The 19,206-nt window shown below is 31.8% G+C and overlaps 2 protein-coding genes across 3 annotated transcripts in view; both read left to right on the forward strand.

The window, feature by feature from the left end:
• LOC111630730 (116 kDa U5 small nuclear ribonucleoprotein component-like) overlaps positions 1-1,883 on the forward strand; it is a 32,757-nt gene extending 30,874 nt beyond the window's left edge. Inside the window, exons 13-19 of the mRNA XM_023374880.1 lie at positions 232-367; positions 441-568; positions 634-827; positions 908-1,160; positions 1,230-1,323; positions 1,396-1,486; positions 1,556-1,883. Coding sequence (XP_023230648.1) covers positions 232-367; positions 441-568; positions 634-827; positions 908-1,160; positions 1,230-1,323; positions 1,396-1,486; positions 1,556-1,868 — 1,209 coding nt within the window. The 3' untranslated portion in view covers positions 1,869-1,883. The remainder of the gene's footprint in view (positions 1-231; positions 368-440; positions 569-633; positions 828-907; positions 1,161-1,229; positions 1,324-1,395; positions 1,487-1,555) is intronic.
• The window catches only part of LOC111630729 (116 kDa U5 small nuclear ribonucleoprotein component-like), a 32,682-nt gene that overhangs the window by 9,460 nt on the left and 4,016 nt on the right, over positions 1-19,206 (forward strand). For both annotated transcript variants that reach the window (XM_023374879.1, XM_023374878.1), the window contains exons 2-19: positions 3,754-3,832; positions 7,827-7,902; positions 8,091-8,156; positions 8,237-8,272; positions 8,358-8,448; positions 8,524-8,606; positions 8,688-8,854; positions 10,447-10,638; positions 10,716-10,806; positions 10,887-11,022; positions 11,096-11,223; positions 11,290-11,483; positions 11,564-11,816; positions 11,886-11,979; positions 12,052-12,142; positions 12,212-12,513; positions 15,474-15,687; positions 15,794-15,947. In XM_023374879.1, the coding sequence (XP_023230647.1) occupies positions 7,843-7,902; positions 8,091-8,156; positions 8,237-8,272; positions 8,358-8,448; positions 8,524-8,606; positions 8,688-8,854; positions 10,447-10,638; positions 10,716-10,806; positions 10,887-11,022; positions 11,096-11,223; positions 11,290-11,483; positions 11,564-11,816; positions 11,886-11,979; positions 12,052-12,142; positions 12,212-12,513; positions 15,474-15,687; positions 15,794-15,947 (2,352 nt within the window). In that variant the 5' untranslated portion in view covers positions 3,754-3,832; positions 7,827-7,842. The remainder of the gene's footprint in view (positions 1-3,753; positions 3,833-7,826; positions 7,903-8,090; positions 8,157-8,236; positions 8,273-8,357; positions 8,449-8,523; positions 8,607-8,687; positions 8,855-10,446; positions 10,639-10,715; positions 10,807-10,886; positions 11,023-11,095; positions 11,224-11,289; positions 11,484-11,563; positions 11,817-11,885; positions 11,980-12,051; positions 12,143-12,211; positions 12,514-15,473; positions 15,688-15,793; positions 15,948-19,206) is intronic.

The following is a 19,206-nucleotide window of genomic DNA, read 5'->3' on the forward strand; positions in this document are numbered from 1 at the left end:
TTGTATATATTTTAATATGATTTTATGTGCTTTAAACGTTTATCTAGTGATATTACGACTTCAATATTTGTGGCGGACAGACGTAAAGTCGAATAAAATGACTTAAACTTGATTTTTATTTTTCCATATACTTTTTTAACAAGCGACGTATAATCGGGAACGACGTAACTCGAAACGACGTAAGTCGAGGTATGCCTGTAATTTCTTGTCTTAATCGTTTAAAACTTTCAGGTTGTTGGAGATGTTGACAGTGCTCTTCCAATGTTGTTGGAAGAACTATGCATAAAATTGTCTAAGACAGAAACAAAATTAAATGTACGACCTCTGCTCAGATTGATATGCACTCGTTTTATGGGGGATTTTAATGGTTTGTACTATATGGCATAAATTTTATAAGATCAAGGATTACAGTTTCAAATATTTTTGATAAAATGTTGCAGGTTTTGTGGATATGTGTGTCAATCACATTCCATCACCCTCGGCAAATGCCAAGACAAAAGTAAAGCATATTTACACTGGATCCAGTAGTTCTGATTTTGCAAATTCAATGGCCGAGTGCAGTTCTGATGTAAGTTTCATTGGTAATTAAATATTAATCAAGATTTTTTTAAATAAAATTACTTTAATTTTTAGGGTCCTCTGGTTGTTCATACGACAAAGCAATATTCTACTCATGATGCTACTAGCTTTCACGTATTTGGGCGAATTCTGAGTGGAACTTTGCATGCCAACCAGGATGTCAGAATTCTTGGAGAAAATTACACTTCGACAGATGAAGAAGACTCTCGCATTTTAACTTGTGGAAGATTATGGATATACGAAGCTAGGTTAGCAATATTTATTTCTTGTATGCAACTGCATAGTTTGCAAATTGCAGTGTTTGTATAGTACGAAAATTGTTAAATAGGTATAAAATTGAAGTAAGTAGAGTTCCTGCTGGAAACTGGGTCTTAATTGAAGGAATAGATCAGCCCATAGTAAAGACGGCCACGATAGTCGACGTTGGTGAACAAGAAGAACTGTTTATCTGTCGCCCTCTAAAGTTTAACACTCAATCTGTCATAAAAATTGCTGTAGAACCTGTGAATCCATCAGAATTGCCAAAGATGTTGGATGGACTCAGAAAAGTCAACAAATCTTACCCATTATTAAGTACAAAGGTAAATGAAAATGGTTTATAAATTAAAAAGGAACATTTGATATTGAGAAAAAATATGTTTTGATTGTAGGTAGAAGAATCTGGTGAACACGTTGTTCTCGGCACTGGAGAACTCTATTTAGATTGCGTAATGCATGATTTACGTAAAATGTATTCAGAAATAGGTAATTCGGGAATACTTTTATATTTTATATTTCATATAGCTGTAGACATCTAAAAATACTCTTAAATTTCAGACATAAAAGTGGCTGATCCTGTCGTCTGCTTTTGTGAAACTGTCGTAGAGACTTCTTCTTTGAAATGCTTTGCGGAAACACCAAATAAGAAGTATGTACACAATCTAAATTCCATTAAAACAAAATTCACATGGACTTAAAAACATAATTGTCATTTCAGAAATAAAATCACCATGATCGCTGAGCCTCTGGAGAAGGGACTGGCCGAAGACTTAGAAAATGAAGTTGTACAGATCACCTGGAATCGTAAGGCTCTCAGTGAATTTTTCCAAACCAAATACGAATGGGATCTCCTGGCGTCTCGATCCATTTGGGCATTTGGTCCCGACTCAACCGGTCCTAACATCCTGGTAGACGACACGCTTCCTTCCGAAGTGGACAAAAACTTATTAAATATGGTCAAGGACAGTATCATTCAAGGTTTTCAGTGGGCTACTAGAGAAGGCCCACTCTGTGAAGAACGTAAGTTATAATTTTTCTCTATCCTAACTATGCATAAAAAAAAAATAAAAATATTTGAAAGTAGTAAAGTATCATTCTCCAATAATTGCCAACTAGATTTTTGCTGTAATTAAAAGGAAAGGCGTATCTATAAACTGAATTATTGCAGAAATTCAGATGAAAGGAACATAATAGTGCTCTTTTACTGTAAATAAGATATTACAAATTCATATAAGATGTGACATTAACAAATAATTGCTATTCAGTTTTTTATTCACAATTACAAAATTGCCGATTATTTCTTTTTTTGTGGTGACTTTAAACAATATTATAATTTCAGTAAAAGCAATGCTAAATCTCACTGTGGCTATAGAAGTCCTACAAATTGCTCGAAGAATCACGGAAAAACTCCATTATTGTATTTGTGCAAAAGAAAAATGCACACGAGAATTGCTCATTCCAAAAAATACACATACATAGTAATTTTCATGCAAAGGCAAAGACGTACACACAGTTTCAACCATAGATGCTTATAAACATTATTCATTTTTTGTAAATGGGAGATGAATGTTACAAACTATATATTAAACTATTATCAATAAATAATTTTGCCACAGTATGTCAAATGTGTATTCATTTACTGCTATACAAAAGTGCTTTGCATACAACGAGAACTTGTTAGTTGATCACCTCGTATTCTCATTTTCATTTGTTAGAAACAACCATAAGATTGCTAAAGGGAATCACCACAGAGATAGATTATACAGGCTTTATCGATTACTAGCTTGTTATAGAAACCCTATCCTGAACATATAACAAGTATTGTTATATTATATCTAACCAATATGTAATATAACAATACTTCCAAACCTAAAATCTAGCGAGAAAAACATTGAAGAAGAAACATTTTCAACATTTACAATGTTTTTTCTCATTGGATTTTAGGTAGGGAAATGTTGTGATACTAGCTTGTTACACCCAGCTTTATAAAGTAATCATGGCAGCAAGTTACACTTGGCATTATTAATCATAAATTTTAAAAATGTATCTGGTATTACCCATTTTAAAAACATCAGAATGCCTATAAACTAATTTGGAAGTATGTCCTAGTAAGTGAGTTTATAGAAAAGTTATTAGAATTAGTTTGATTTATTTCGTTACCATGACACGATGTTTGGGCGAACTACCAAGGGAAATGCTTCCTGGGAGGACTTTTAAGGGAAACGCCTCTTTTTAGGTGTTACAAATACGATGAAAATCCTGAAAACTCCACATGGCCAGTTTGTTGGCCAGGCATTACCCACGATTGCTGTAACTAGTGTGTGGTATTTTTATCCATTCTGCTACTGAAATACCATTCAGAAATGATAATTTTCCACATCTAACAACTTGGATTTTTAATACTTATATAGTTTTCACAGTGTAACATTTTCGACTCCATGCAGGTGAGTGCTACTTGCTATCCATCACAGTAATAGTGGGTCTACTTTGTACTATATCATTGTCACAGTAATTAAGTGAATATGTATATTTTTAAAATTATATCGTTTTTGGCATGAATTATAATTATTTTTAAAAATTTTTTGCCAATAGATGATGCTACGTGTAAAGTCGGCAAATTGAATGTAGAGACATTAATCGATATATAGAAATTCCATCAATATTTTTGGGTGATATATATGACATTATCTAAATTAGAGGTAGTTTAACATAACTGCCAAGTTTTTTAGCAATTAGTTGCTAAAAAATATATATATGATATATATGAAATGATATATATGACATTATCTAAATTAGAGGTAGTTTAACATAACTGCCAAGTTTTTTAGCANGACTGGGCGTTAAGAGGTTTTAAATTAATGACTAAAATTCAAAATAAATGAAAAGATTTGACTATTAATTTTACTTTTATTCCAGAGCCAATTATTGCTCCGATCAAATCAAAGAAATTTTCACACATCGAACAGGATCTACCCAATACAACATACGATTTAGAGTAAGTTTTGTGAATTTGTTTAGTGTTTTATTGAAGAAACTAGTCAATTTTTATGCCAACATTTATTTATATACAGTGAATTATTTGAATAATAAAAGTGTAGTGGGTAAATAAAAGTATAGTGTTGGAAAATTTAGAGCATAAAACTTCAGGATTCAGCTGTCAAAAAATGGATATTGATTCTTTCAATGATAATGGTTGAAATAGCATAAACAATCAGTTGTTGTTGTTATTTTGGCCTTGCATTATTGATGTTCTAACATTTATTCAGTGTTTGTAATTTTTTAAATTTGAAATTACGATTACACTTGTTTTTTTTAAGTATTGTGAATCTGTAAATTATATTATGAATCTTCGTGAGTGTTCCTATACTGTGAAACACACAAACTAGAATTAGTGTATTTGGAATTTATGGTACTTAAATGCTAATTTACATGTATATTTGAAAATCCAGATAGGGTTCACCCTTAGTTACTCCAGATTTTCAATGCTTAGCCATATTTTATTTAAAATTTTATTACGGTACAACAAAATATCTATGTTGCAATTTACAATAGCCTAAATAACAAATAGCAACATTGAATGTTAGGCGAAATGACTTTAAAGTCAGACAGATACCCAAATTCAAATACCACTGGTATTTTGTAAAGTTTTAAGAATGTAATTTAATTAATTTATTGCATAATCTAGATTAGAGGGGGACTTGCTCTCTTCCTGTTAAAGACATTTTGTACTTTTTGTAATGGATCATTACCGGTACATTTCAACTTGAAAAATTGCTTATAAAAATAACTTGATTGGATTTGAACATAAATTAAATTTTATTTAGGATATACAATACGGGGTATTAAGAAATTAGACCTGACAAAATGAAATAGATAGCAGTTTTCATCCTACAAACTGGGTCTTGTCACAGTCCCCTTGTGAGGTACAGGCTTGTAAGTTTTCTTTGCTGCCTTTCATAGCATGAGTGTAATGTAGGAAGCCTACCTCAGTGTCATGCACCTTGTTTTCTGGTGTGTCGCTTTAATAAACGTGACTAGATATATCTTAGAAAAGTGAAAATTGGAATTGCAACAGACAATGTTTGTTAGTTGTTACTTCTTTATTGATAACCTAATTTTAATTTCATGTCAAATTTTAAGTACAATTAGCAATAAAAAGGTGGTAGTCAGGCAAATAGTTTTAATAAATAAAGAATAAAAATCCAAAGGGAAATATCTTTATTAAAGTGCAATGTTTCTGTAAGATCATTGAAGATGGAAGAAAATGTACATTTCAAACAATAATTGTATTTTTTTTAAGATGTCATTCTAATTTTTATTTCTTCAATTATTACTGTCCAATTGTGGAAAGGGTATAAAACCTGTATGACATTTCATTATGTTAACTATGAGAAATGGAGAAATTCGCTTGAGAAGAACTGATGACTCAACAATTATTGATTCTTTGTGTGGAGCAACAGTCTTTAGTAAGCACAATAGCTATTGCCTGCATTATTGGGACAAATCATGTTAGGCTATGTTTATACTACTGTTGACAACAACCATAGATCCTAAACGATAATGACAGTATGTCTTTAGTCATACTTGTTTATCACTAAAGCATTCATATTGTTCCTTAGTTTTTGTCTTAGAATATGAGCAATTTACATTAGGCTTTGCGTTATTCCATGGCTTTCTGCACTTTTAGACTGGACTTGTGTCTGTTTTAAAATCGAATATACAGAGTAAAATGTTAATTTTTCTACACTGACAGAAAAATTTATTACTTTTGTTAAGGAAAATATCAAAATGTCTATGGTAATCATACCATTCATATTGAAAGAAAAACAAGGCGATTCCCATGTTTTTGTCCAGGAATTACAATTAAAAGACATCAAATGATTTTTAAAATTATTTTTACGTCCTCAAATACTTTAGATCATTTATTAAGTTTCATAGGCCCTCTTTCTTCAACTCAAGAGATTAACAGTTCCTCCATCTTGTTGAAAGAATTGTGGGAAGTTTACATCGATTGGCCAGTAATGTTACGACAACGACAAACGTTGCTAACATTTGAACAACTAAGATGAAAGAGCAATAATAATAGTGTGAACATTTTACAGACAAAAAACAAACAATAAAAACATAGGTTTTTGTCATTGTTGTCAGCAGTGTGAACTCGGCCTTAACATCTGGACTATGCTACATGATCAGTTGCTATACAAGGCTTAAGCCCTGAAAATTATCTAGTACCAGGAGACTTTATATGGTATTTAGAACAGTATGAATTAACAGCACTCCATACAGCCTTACCAAATGCTTAACAATAAGGCTTCTTTGTTTGGTATGTCTACCATAGGGCAGCAACCATTCCCAAAAGTTTATGACTCTGTACCTTGTAAGATAGGCTGTAGCAAGTACAGTTCATATAACCAAAATTTCCCATATTTGACCCCTTCACCACCCATTTTATTTTGTCGGTTTAATTTGCTTTACACCCTGTATATGTAAATATATTATATTTCTTTACACCATGAATGTGAAAAACAAGCTCTTAGTGCCCAAAGGACACTAAAAGGGTCTGTTTTTCATACTCATGAGTTCAGCCAGCACCACAATGGGAGTGAAATGATAGCAAGTCACTGAGCTTGACATATCTGGATAAACCATCCCCAAAAAATTCTTGGAGTTTTTTGACTGCATGGATTTGATCCTGGTCTCCTGTAGTGATAGGCTGACTATCGAGATTAATGATAATAATTAACCTCCATTTTTGAAAAAGAAGCAGAACGATAATCATTAATGATCTCTAGAAGGTGTTATTGCTTTTGACTTCACAAGTTTTATGGAATTTACTATAGTATCTTTGATTATATTGTATTACTATGATTATACATTTTGCTAGTAAAACTTAATTGTATTTTTTATTTTTTTTGTTTTTAATGTTCAAATCCCTGGCTCTAGTAATATAGTACACAATGATCTGATTAACCAAATGTAAATATTCTTTTAATTTTGATTTTTTTTTTCAAAATATTCAATTAAATTTTTAATTTAATTAGGTTTCTGTTACTGGTTTTTTATAGACTTTAAAAAGAATTAAAAGCTAATGGATTTTTTTCTTCAGTAACACATCACACAAGGAACAGTTGGTTTATGTATTTTTTATTAAAGGAAATGCATTATGGGTCTTAATGAACCTTCTTCAGTCCTTAGAATGGTTGATTGTTAGTTACAATTGACATTAGAGAGTATGTTGGGTAATTGACTTGGTGATCAGTTTACAGGATTACTGCAGAGTTTGGATCATCTTTGAGTATGAGGTTGCGTTTTTTTGCATTTCCTTTAATAAAAAATACATAAATCAACTGTTCCTCGTGCAATGTGTTACTGAAGAAAGAAAGCTAACTAGCTTTTAATTTTTAATATTTTTGTTTAAAATTAGTAGATGGTAATGATCTATTAAAGGATACGTTTTTTTATTATAGAAATAAAAATATGACAAATATACTATAGTAAATTAATCTTGGTTATATTTAAAGAAGTTAAAAACATTTAGTGATAAACTGTGTAAAAAGTAGAACATTAGACTGACTGCTTCCAATTGTTCAATTCGATGTTCTGCTTTAAATTCTGAAATTATTGAACAGATAGGAAGATGAAGTGATTTTGCTGTTATTTAAAATCACTGCATTTTATTTTTTAAAATCAAGAATATGATATGCACAAAGTTTTTAATTCTAAAATTATTAGTTTTTATTTATTCTTGATGTAGAATAATTTTTAAAATTCAAATATAGTTAAGTTTGATTTCTACAGACATGTGTTCAAATTCAAGTGTAATTTTATGCATATAATAGCATTGCATTGTAATTTGAACGAACTTGTAATAAAGCAAAGCAGTTTTCTTTGCTTCATTCATTAATACAGTTCATTAATTTCTAATAATTTCAATAAAATTATAATTTGAAACACATTAAAATATTGTTTATATACGTATATCATTTCAGATTTCTTGCTGATTTAATGGATAATTCTAACCTGATAAGAAATGTTGCATTAGTTGGTCACCTTCATCACGGGAAAGTAAGTGTTTTCTTCTTCATAAAATCTTAAAAATGATGATAGACGATATGTATTTTACCATAAAAAGAGATTAGTTCTTATTTTAAATTTTATTTTCTTTTAGTTAATATAAATTTTAGAAAATTAAATATGATAAATATCAAGAAGGTATGTACCCAAACTTATTATTATTTTCTTTGCATTTGTAGACATCATTTGTGGATTGTTTAATTGAACAAACACATCCAGATCTGAGAACGAGAGAAGGAAAACGGGTAAGTCTGTTGTACCTCATAGGTTGTGAATTAAAATTGTTACATTTGTCTTCAATGGTGTATTTGTTTTTTCATTATAGTTGAGATATACAGATACTCTTTATACAGAACAGGAGGTAATTTCACGTAAAGATTAGTGTAATTGCCTAGATGGACTTTTTAAATAATGATTAAGTATTATTATTATTATTATTATTTTAGAGAGGTGTTAGCATCAAAGCCACACCAATTACTTTTGTTCTGCAAGATTTAAAAGGGAAATCATATTTAATGAATGTGTTTGATACACCCGGTATAGTATTTGAAATTATATTATTCTCAAATAAGTTTATAAACTCCTGTTCTTATGTCATCTAAAATATTATAGGACATGTTAATTTTTCTGACGAAGTTACTGCTGCTATTAGATTGTGTGATGGAATAGTTCTGTTTGTTGATGCTGCAGAAGGAGTAAGTATTAAAATAAGTATATTTAATGTGATTAGTTACAATACTTTTAATTAAGATTAAATTAATAATAATCGCCATTAGGTAATGCTAAATACCGAAAGACTACTGAAACATGCTGTTCAAGAACGTCTCGCCATTACTATCTGCATTAACAAGATAGATAGACTGATGATGGAATTAAAATTGCCTCCTCAAGATGCATATTATAAATTAAGACATATTGTTGAAGAAATTAATGGATTATTGAGGTAAATTTAACATGACCGAATTTTATCAATGTAACTAAATCCTCAATTGTAATGAAGCATTAATTAGAATTATTTGATAAATTTTATGAGTTATATTCATTCACTTTTCTACTGGATTAAGTAATATATCTAACAATAATAAATATTTTTCAAGTATTAATTCAAATTGTTTAATTAATTAATTGCCTACTTTAAACAAAGATCTATACTTTATAAATTAGAAAATTTAAAATGTTACTCCAAGATAACTCCAATATGCTGGAAACAACTCATATTTCTAATTTTCATTGCCAGGTATAAATTAACTGAAGAGGAGACAGCTAGATGTTCACTCTCTGATTCAAACAAAACTTGGTAAGCATGTAGCCCTATACACAAACAGATCCTTATCCAAATAATAGGAAGCGTAAAAATTGGCTTCTGAAAATTGAGTATAAGTCTTTGGAAGGTTCAATTCTCATAATTGATATAGCTGAGTGGATAAGACACTAGCATAGATGTTTTGTTTGAATCAGAGTTTCACCAGAGAATCAGAGTTTAGGGCTACAAGTTTCATTTGTATCAGAGAATGAACATCTGGCTGTCTCCTTGTAAGTTAATTAACTATATACAGGATTCCTACCCACCTGGAAAGTCAGAGAATTTGTCAAAAAGTCAGGAAAAAAACAGAATTTGTTTTCTTGGCTACCATGTTGAATTTTTTTGCTCACAATATGATTGACCAAGTGTAGCAACAAGAAGTAATGTGGCAACTTGCAAAAGTGGTATAGAATATTTTCAGAACCCAAAATTTTCCCAAAAATTATTACACACAAAATAAAACCATAATTTATGAACCAATTACTAATTATTATTACATAGTTTGAAAAATTCAAATTAAATAAAACATATAATTAAATAGGCCTACCATACAATTTGCCATGCAATACTAAAGTCATAAGTTAACATAAAAATATTTCAGATTAAAAGGTTTTCTTCACGGATTTAAAACTGAAATAGGGTCAGTTTCTTACAGAAAGTCTTTCTGGGAGGCATCTCTCCTTGGCAGATTGTCCAAGTGTTGCATTGCCTTCTCCCATCAATCTATTCATTCTGAGATGCTTAATTGCTTTCTTTATCTGATATTATTGAAAGCATCATCTGAAAACCGAAACTTTTGAATAGTTATAGTGCTGAACAGTATAAATTTTCATATTTAGATATTTGAGATAATTCAGATAACAGATTTCTCAACAGTGTGTGATCCGCAGATCCCCCTGAATCTGCAAATATGTTGACAGGGATCCTTGAGTTTTTAAAAGAAAAAGAAGCATATTATACTCGTATTTTGCAAATTAAAAAGAAAAGCTTCTTGTAATATTTACCTTTTATTAAAACACACATTAAAGTGTAGATTAAAAGCATAAAATCATTTAAATTAAATTAAAATGTTTAAAACAAAGACATTGTTTTAAGAAACACTTATTTATATTTTCGGTGCACATATACATTTATGCAAGCTTATAAACATAATATAACATACCAAATAAAGGTGGCATGGATTTTTATTTCTCTATTAATTCAAGATCAAACGGTTATTATTATTATTTCAGTATGTATTCAGACGAAAGTGATCATCCAGTGATTTCACCACTATTAGGAAATGTGTGTTTTGCTAGTTCACAGTTTAGTATGTGCTTTACTTTACGATCCTTCGCCCAACTCTACTCTCAGGCTTATGGAGGTATTAATGCGAGCGAATTTGCACGAAGATTATGGGGAGATATCTATTTTAATAGTAAAACGTGAGCAAATTTCCATATTTTTATATAAACTTAATAATTTATGTTTTACAAAATAACAAACTAGCTTCTTCTTGCAGGAGAAAATTTACTAAGAAACCACCTCACAGTACAGTGCAAAGGAGTTTTGTAGAATTCATTTTAGAACCAATTTATAAATTGTTTGCTCAGGTAAAATATAATGTGAAAATCATTAAAAATATGTTAAAAAATATATATAATTTCTTGTCTTAATCGTTTAAAACTTTCAGGTTGTTGGAGATGTTGACAGTGCTCTTCCAATGTTGTTGGAAGAATTATGCATAAAATTGTCTAAGACAGAAACAAAATTAAATGTACGACCTCTGCTCAGATTGATATGCACTCGTTTTATGGGGGATTTTAATGGTTTGTACTGTATGGCATAAATTTTATAAGATCAAGGATTACAGTTTCAAATATTTTTGATAAAATGTTGCAGGTTTTGTGGATATGTGTGTCAATCACATTCCATCACCCTCGGCAAATGCCAAGACAAAAGTAAAGCATATTTACACTGGATCCAGTAGTTCCGATTTTGCAAATTCAATGGCCGAGTGCAGTTCTGATGTAAGTTTCATTGGTAATTAAATATTAATCGAGATTTTTTTTAAATAAAATCACTTTAATTTTTAGGGTCCTCTGGTTGTTCATACGACAAAGCAATATTCTACTCATGATGCTACTAGCTTTCACGTATTTGGGCGAATTCTGAGTGGAACTTTGCATGCCAACCAGGATGTCAGAATTCTTGGAGAAAATTACACTTCGACAGATGAAGAAGACTCTCGCATTTTAACTTGTGGAAGATTATGGATATACGAAGCTAGGTTAGTAATATTTATTTCTTGTATGCAACTGCATAGTTTGCAAATTGCAGTGTTTGTATAGTATGAAAATTGTTAAATAGGTATAAAATTGAAGTAAGTAGAGTTCCTGCTGGAAACTGGGTCTTAATTGAAGGAATAGATCAGCCCATAGTAAAGACGGCCACGATAGTCGACGTTGGTGAACAAGAAGAACTGTTTATCTGTCGCCCTCTAAAGTTTAACACTCAATCTGTCATAAAAATTGCTGTAGAACCTGTGAATCCATCAGAATTGCCAAAGATGTTGGATGGACTCAGAAAAGTCAACAAATCTTACCCATTATTAAGTACAAAGGTAAATGAAAATGGTTTATAAATTAAAAAGGAACATTTGATATTGAGAAAAAATATGTTTTGATTGTAGGTAGAAGAATCTGGTGAACACGTTGTTCTCGGCACTGGAGAACTCTATTTAGATTGCGTAATGCATGATTTACGTAAAATGTATTCAGAAATAGGTAATTCGGGAATACTTTTATATTTTATATTTCATATAGCTGTAGACATCTAAAAATACTCTTAAATTTCAGACATAAAAGTGGCTGATCCTGTCGTCTGCTTTTGTGAAACTGTCGTAGAGACTTCTTCTTTGAAATGCTTTGCGGAAACACCAAATAAGAAGTATGTACACAATCTAAATTCCATTAAAACAAAATTCACATGGACTTAAAAACATAATTGTCATTTCAGAAATAAAATCACCATGATCGCTGAGCCTCTGGAGAAGGGACTGGCCGAAGACTTAGAAAATGAAGTTGTACAGATCACCTGGAATCGTAAGGCTCTCAGTGAATTTTTCCAAACCAAATACGAATGGGATCTCCTGGCGTCTCGATCCATTTGGGCATTTGGTCCCGACTCAACCGGTCCTAACATCCTGGTAGACGACACGCTTCCTTCCGAAGTGGACAAAAACTTATTAAATATGGTCAAGGACAGTATCATTCAAGGTTTTCAGTGGGCTACTAGAGAAGGCCCACTCTGTGAAGAACGTAAGTTATAATTTTTCTCTATCCTAACTATGCATAAAAAAAAAATAAAAATATTTGAAAGTAGTAAAGTATCATTCTCCAATAATTGCCAACTAGATTTTTGCTGTAATTAAAAGGAAAGGCGTATCTATAAACTGAATTATTGCAGAAATTCAGATGAAAGGAACATAATAGTGCTCTTTTACTGTAAATAAGATATTACAAATTCATATAAGATGTGACATTAACAAATAATTGCTATTCAGTTTTTTATTCACAATTACAAAATTGCCGATTATTTCTTTTTTTGTGGTGACTTTAAACAATATTATAATTTCAGTAAAAGCAATGCTAAATCTCACTGTGGCTATAGAAGTCCTACAAATTGCTCGAAGAATCACGGAAAAACTCCATTATTGTATTTGTGCAAAAGAAAAATGCACACGAGAATTGCTCATTCCAAAAAATACACATGCATAGTAATTTTCATGCAAAGGCAAAGACGTACACACAGTTTCAACCATAGATGCTTATAAACATTATTCATTTTTTGTAAATGGGAGATGAATGTTACAAACTATATATTAAACTATTATCAATAAATAATTTTGCCACAGTATGTCAGATGTGTATTCATTTACTGCTATACAAAAGTGCTTTGCATACAACGAGAACTTGTTAGTTGATCACCTCGTATTCTCATTTTCATTTGTTAGAAACAACCATAAGATTGCTAAAGGGAATCACCACAGAGATAGATTATACAGGCTTTATCGATTACTAGCTTGTTATAGAAACCCTATCCTGAACATATAACAAGTATTGTTATATTATATCTAACCAATATGTAATATAACAATACTTCCAAACCTAAAATCTAGCGAGAAAAACATTGAAGAAGAAACATTTTCAACATTTACAATGTTTTTTCTCATTGGATTTTAGGTAGGGAAATGTTGTGATACTAGCTTGTTACACCCAGCTTTATAAAGTAATCATGGCAGCAAGTTACACTTGGCATTATTAATCATAAATTTTAAAAATGTATCTGGTATTACCCATTTTAAAAACATCAGAATGCCTATAAACTAATTTGGAAGTATGTCCTAGTAAGTGAGTTTATAGAAAAGTTATTAGAATTAGTTTGATTTATTTCGTTACCATGACACGATGTTTGGGCGAACTACCAAGGGAAATGCTTCCTGGGAGGACTTTTAAGGGAAACGCCTCTTTTTAGGTGTTACAAATACGATGAAAATCCTGAAAACTCCACATGGCCAGTTTGTTGGCCAGGCATTACCCACGATTGCTGTAACTAGTGTGTGGTATTTTTATCCATTCTGCTACTGAAATACCATTCAGAAATGATAATTATCCACATCTAACAACTTGGATTTTTAATACTTATATAGTTTTCACAGTGTAACATTTTCGACTCCATGCAGGTGAGTGCTACTTGCTATCCATCACAGTAATAGTGGGTCTACTTTGTACTATATCATTGTCACAGTAATTAAGTGAATATGTATATTTTTAAAATTATATCGTTTTTGGCATGAATTATAATTATTTTTAAAAATTTTTTGCCAATAGATGATGCTACGTGTAAAGTCGGCAAATTGAATGTAGAGACATTAATCGATATATAGAAATTCCATCAATATTTTTGGGTGATATATATGACATTATCTAAATTAGAGGTAGTTTAACATAACTGCCAAGTTTTTTAGCAATTAGTTGCTAAAAAATATATATATGATATATATGAAATGATATATATGACATTATCTAAATTAGAGGTAGTTTAACATAACTGCCAAGTTTTTTAGCAATTAGTTGAATGGCTTAGGAGTGCATAGTAAACAAACATGAAGGACGTGCATTTCGGATTCAAATATGTCAAATTGAATTTCAGATTCATATATCACACCACACATTTTTCTAAACTTGTTCAAGTTACAACTTAAAGCATTACTAATGCTATCTGACGAAAGAGTTTTGACTTATGTATTTAAAAATTTTTTTTTTAGTTTTATTGGTTAATACAAAAAAACTTTAAAGATCCAAATGTAATGCTGGCATTTGTGCATCAAACTGTTTCAATAGATGCAGAGGTTAAAATTTGGCTAATGCAAAGATACAAAATTGTATTTGGCATTAATCTAATAGGAATAATTCTCGATGTTTCAGTTTTGCACAGTGTCACATTATAAATATTTAAACATACAATCTCATGAAATGCTCAAAGAATTCAAACTAATAACAATTATCGTGTTAAGTATCATGTTTTAGTATTCAACAAAATGATATAAGAAAACAAAACTATGATTATGTAATGGATATATTCTATTTTGGCTAAATCGTCCAGACGGTGGCAGGATTTGAATTGAGTCTGGGTCAGAACCACAGAGTTTAGCTGGTAATTTGATATACGTCACTCGGGCCTTGTTTCTTGACGATTAACCACATTTGTAAGATGGGTTTTTAAAAATTTTCTGCTCCATGGACACCGAGAGGATTGTTTGCCCTACCCATTGTGGTTTGCGATGGGATCCGACGTATGAGATTGCTACCTGTGAAAAATTTGTGAAAAGATACTCCCTCAGATTAGATCCCAGATTGTCTGGCTAATGCCTCCGGACATCAGACTGTTCTATTAAAAAGCCCTCGTCTTTAGTCTACGGTAGTATAAAACAAATGGAACAGGCAGTTTTTAAACCTCTTTTATCCTTAGTGTACAAAAGTCATGCATATAATTTCTCTTTAGAATTCCGTAAAAAATTAATTATCTGCACAACTTTTAATGATCCAGTCTCCACACATCTGTTGTTGCTGATTGTTTCCACAGCAAATGTCCAGTTTTAGGACACTTATGTAACAATAAAAACTTTTCAGCTTTAAAAAATTCAATTCTGTTAAATTTAAAATGTTAAAAGATCTATTTATATACTTTTTGTCAACTTCTAACAATTTCATTCCAGCAATCAGGAATGTCAAATTCAAAATTCTGGATGCCGTGATAGCGTCAGAACCGATACACAGGGGAGGAGGACAGATCATTCCCACCGCCCGTCGGGTGGCCTACTCCGCCTTTCTCATGGCGACTCCCCGTCTCATGGAACCCTATTATTTTGTGGAAGTCCAGGCTCCAGCCGACTGCGTCTCTGCAGTCTATACCGTTCTGGCACGCCGCAGGTAAATTTTTGTTACGTTACATATTTAACATAACATAATGCGACTAATGGAAAAATGGTAAGTTTTGAAAAATTAAAATTCTAATAAAAGACCATGTCAATTGCAGGGGCCACGTCACACAGGATGCTCCTGTGCCAGGTTCACCGCTCTACACCATCAAGGCCTTCATTCCGGCCATCGATTCGTTTGGCTTCGAGACCGACCTACGGACGCACACTCAGGGACAAGCCTTCTGTCTCTCCGTCTTCCACCATTGGCAGGTGAGTCCATTTAAAACAGCAGAGTTTTTATTATCGAGTTTCTCAAGCAACTTTATATTTGTTTATAAACAGTAAAATTGTATTGGACCAAAACCTATCCACATTCTGTTATTAGCTCTGTGAAAAACAGTCTTATTTGAGGGCTCCAATCACCAGGTGATTATAATTTTCACAAATTGTGAGTTTTGCAACAGGCACGTCCCTGGATTTGTCTATGTAATAGATAAAAACATATTCACGTACAGGGATTGGACAAAATAATTCAAACATCAATGAAAGATCACTTTTTGTTTATTAATAAGGGTTAGGACTCCTTTTTGCAGATAATACAGCTGAAGTATGTTGAGGAATAGATAAATCAGAAACAATATTAATAAGTATGTCAATTTTCTACCATTCTTCAACCAATACTGATGCTAATTCCTTGATGGAAATCTGCTCCTAACCTTTATTTTGAGAATACCCTGCACAAGTTCAATAATAATCAAGTTTGGTGACTGAAACAATGTGGATAGCAGCATTGTTATCTTAAAAGATTGCATCACAGGACAAATCGATCACTTAGAATATATATAGGTACCTCTGGACTGGTACTTAAACTTCTTATGTCCAATAGTTGTCCTTGAAGGTAAACGATATTGCATCCCAAATCATACAGGAACCTCTGCCACACTTGACAGTGGGTTTAAGACAGTGATCTCCAAAAATAATTCAACTAACAAGGGAACTGTCGGAGTGTCTTCTAATAAATTTTAATAAAATTTAGTTAATAACTACGTTAAAAGTATACAAACTCTATTTTAAATTTGTAGCATTCACTAAAAGTGTTGATCAGAGTTATTAGCAATCAAATGTTGCACTACTTTATAGTAGTTTAGCACAGTTATGCAAATTTTTAGAAGTGAAAGGGTTGCGGAGGAAGACGGCGACATTACATTTAGAATAAATTCTGGAATTTTCAAAAATAGGAGAAGAATTAATAAAATTTAGTTAATAATTATGTTAAAAGTATACAAAATTTTATTAATTCTTCAACCATTTTTGAAAATTCCAGAATTTATTCTAAATGTAATATCGCCGTCTTCCTCCGCGACCCTTTCACTTCTAAAAATTTGCATAATTGTGCTAAACTACTATAAAGTAGTGCAACATTTGATTGCTAATAACTCTGATCAACACTTTTAGTGAATGCTACAAATTTAAAATAAAGTTTGTATACTTTTAACTTAGTTATTAACTAAATTTTATTAAAATTTATTAGAAGACACTCCAACAGTTCCCTTGTAAGTGTAGCTTGACTCGTATTCTGCGCACGCTATTTATATTGTGGTGTCAACAAAGATTTGGCTATTGCAACCATTCCATTGATATCATCTTTGTAGTGCATGTCCAATAGTTTTCACTGGTACAGGTACCCTTGCATTTGCAGCCAATTCTGTATTAATTTGTGATGCTGTAGTTTTGTTTTTTTTTGTAATAATTTGACAGTGCTCTTCTGTCCCTCTCACCCGTCTTTGCATACTGAAAAGTGATTGAGGAAATGGTAGATCTTGCTATGCCTGTCAACTTGGATCACAGAAGCCCCCACCAGACATAATCACGTCCCAAGAACAGGCATGCCGGATAAACTGTGACTAAAAAGTAAAATTAATCAGATATAACTATACTAGTTGTTAAAGAGAACATTGTAACTTGACAACCAGAAAGAATTTTTGTTTACAAGAAAAAATAATCAGTGGCTTATTGACATTAGTTGATCAATGCAGCCACACTAACTGTTACATCTACCCTGAGTTTGAAAGATACACCAGGTGACACCTTCCTCACAAAGTGGATGTTAAGTTGAGATAATTTACAGTCAGTTTCTGAAATTGATGTGTTTTTATTATATATTTGTGAATTTTTACAATTATCATCCTTGGCAATTTTATCAAATTCATTTTTGCATTTTTCAATCAAATTACAATTTTAAAAAATCTAGCAAAAAGAGTTGCGTAACTTTCCCTGCTGTTGAGTATTTTAAAAAAAATAAAATTGTGTGGTGCTGTCAGATTTTGTTTAAAAATTATATATAAACTTTTTATTATTATAAAATGGCAAAAAGCTTAATTTTGAGGGTAGATGTGAGTTTTATAACAGAGAATAACAAAATTCACATTAACATTTATAAAAGTCCTACCCCCTCGACCTTTCACCACCAAAATGTAATAGCATCAATGCCCCTTATATACAAGCGACTATGCCAAATTTTGTTTCTTAATCTTTACTCAATCTTGAGATTTTAAGCAAAAGACTCCAACACACACACACACACACACACATATCTATAGCATTTTATGTTTGGCAGACCTCAAGATGTGAAGATTTGCAAAAGACTCCAAGATCAAATTTGGTACGATTCCCATACATTCCCTTGTTATGTATACATAACAGCCAAGAAAGTAAAAGCACTTTTGGCATTCCATAATTAGAAAGAATACATCAAAAACATAGCATGACATTAAACATAATCATAGAGTTTCATAATTTTAGAATAAGTACTGATGTCTACAAGATGCCATGTGACATAACTAGTTTTCTCTCCAGAGGACACTTGGGAAAAGAGATGTATAACATCACTTAAACCGGCATGCTGGTTTTTACCATATGGAAATATATCATAGGCAGACAACGGAATCAGATAAACTATGCAATTGCACAGAAAATCCAGATTCAAGATATCAATTGCTAATGATGATTATGAACATAATCTATATTGTCGCCTCAAAATGGAAGAAACTTAGATTCAATGCGAATCTTTATTTTGGTCACTGACCATAAACTGTCAATTTCGATGGAGGTTAACAGACACAAAGGTCTTTGTTAATATAAGTCAACTCGTCCACTTTATTTGGGTTACTATAAGCCAGGTACAAAAGAGTGTAATAAAGTTGCTCTGTTCCAATGTTAAAGCATTATACAAGGTGTGTTCAAAAAGTATCAGACCTTTGGTCGGCAAAAATAAATTTATTGACTTTGAGGTACAAAACCCTAATCCCCTTCAAAGTAGTCTCCTTGGTAATGTATACACTTCTTCCAGCATTCCTGCCATTGCTGGAAACACTGCTGGAATGCATCTTTTGGAATGGCCGTCAGCCGGTCCGTCGGATTCCGCACGATGTCTTCTCTCGACTAAATTCGGGTTCCTTTTAGCGGCATTTTCAGCTTGGAAAATAGCCAAAAGTCACACGGAGCCATGTGGGGAGAGTACGGAGCGTGA

This window comes from Centruroides sculpturatus, unplaced genomic scaffold (assembly GCF_000671375.1).
Source record: "Centruroides sculpturatus isolate CEXI.00-Female unplaced genomic scaffold, Cexi_2.0 scaffold444, whole genome shotgun sequence".
Lineage (NCBI taxonomy): Eukaryota > Metazoa > Arthropoda > Arachnida > Scorpiones > Buthidae > Centruroides > Centruroides sculpturatus.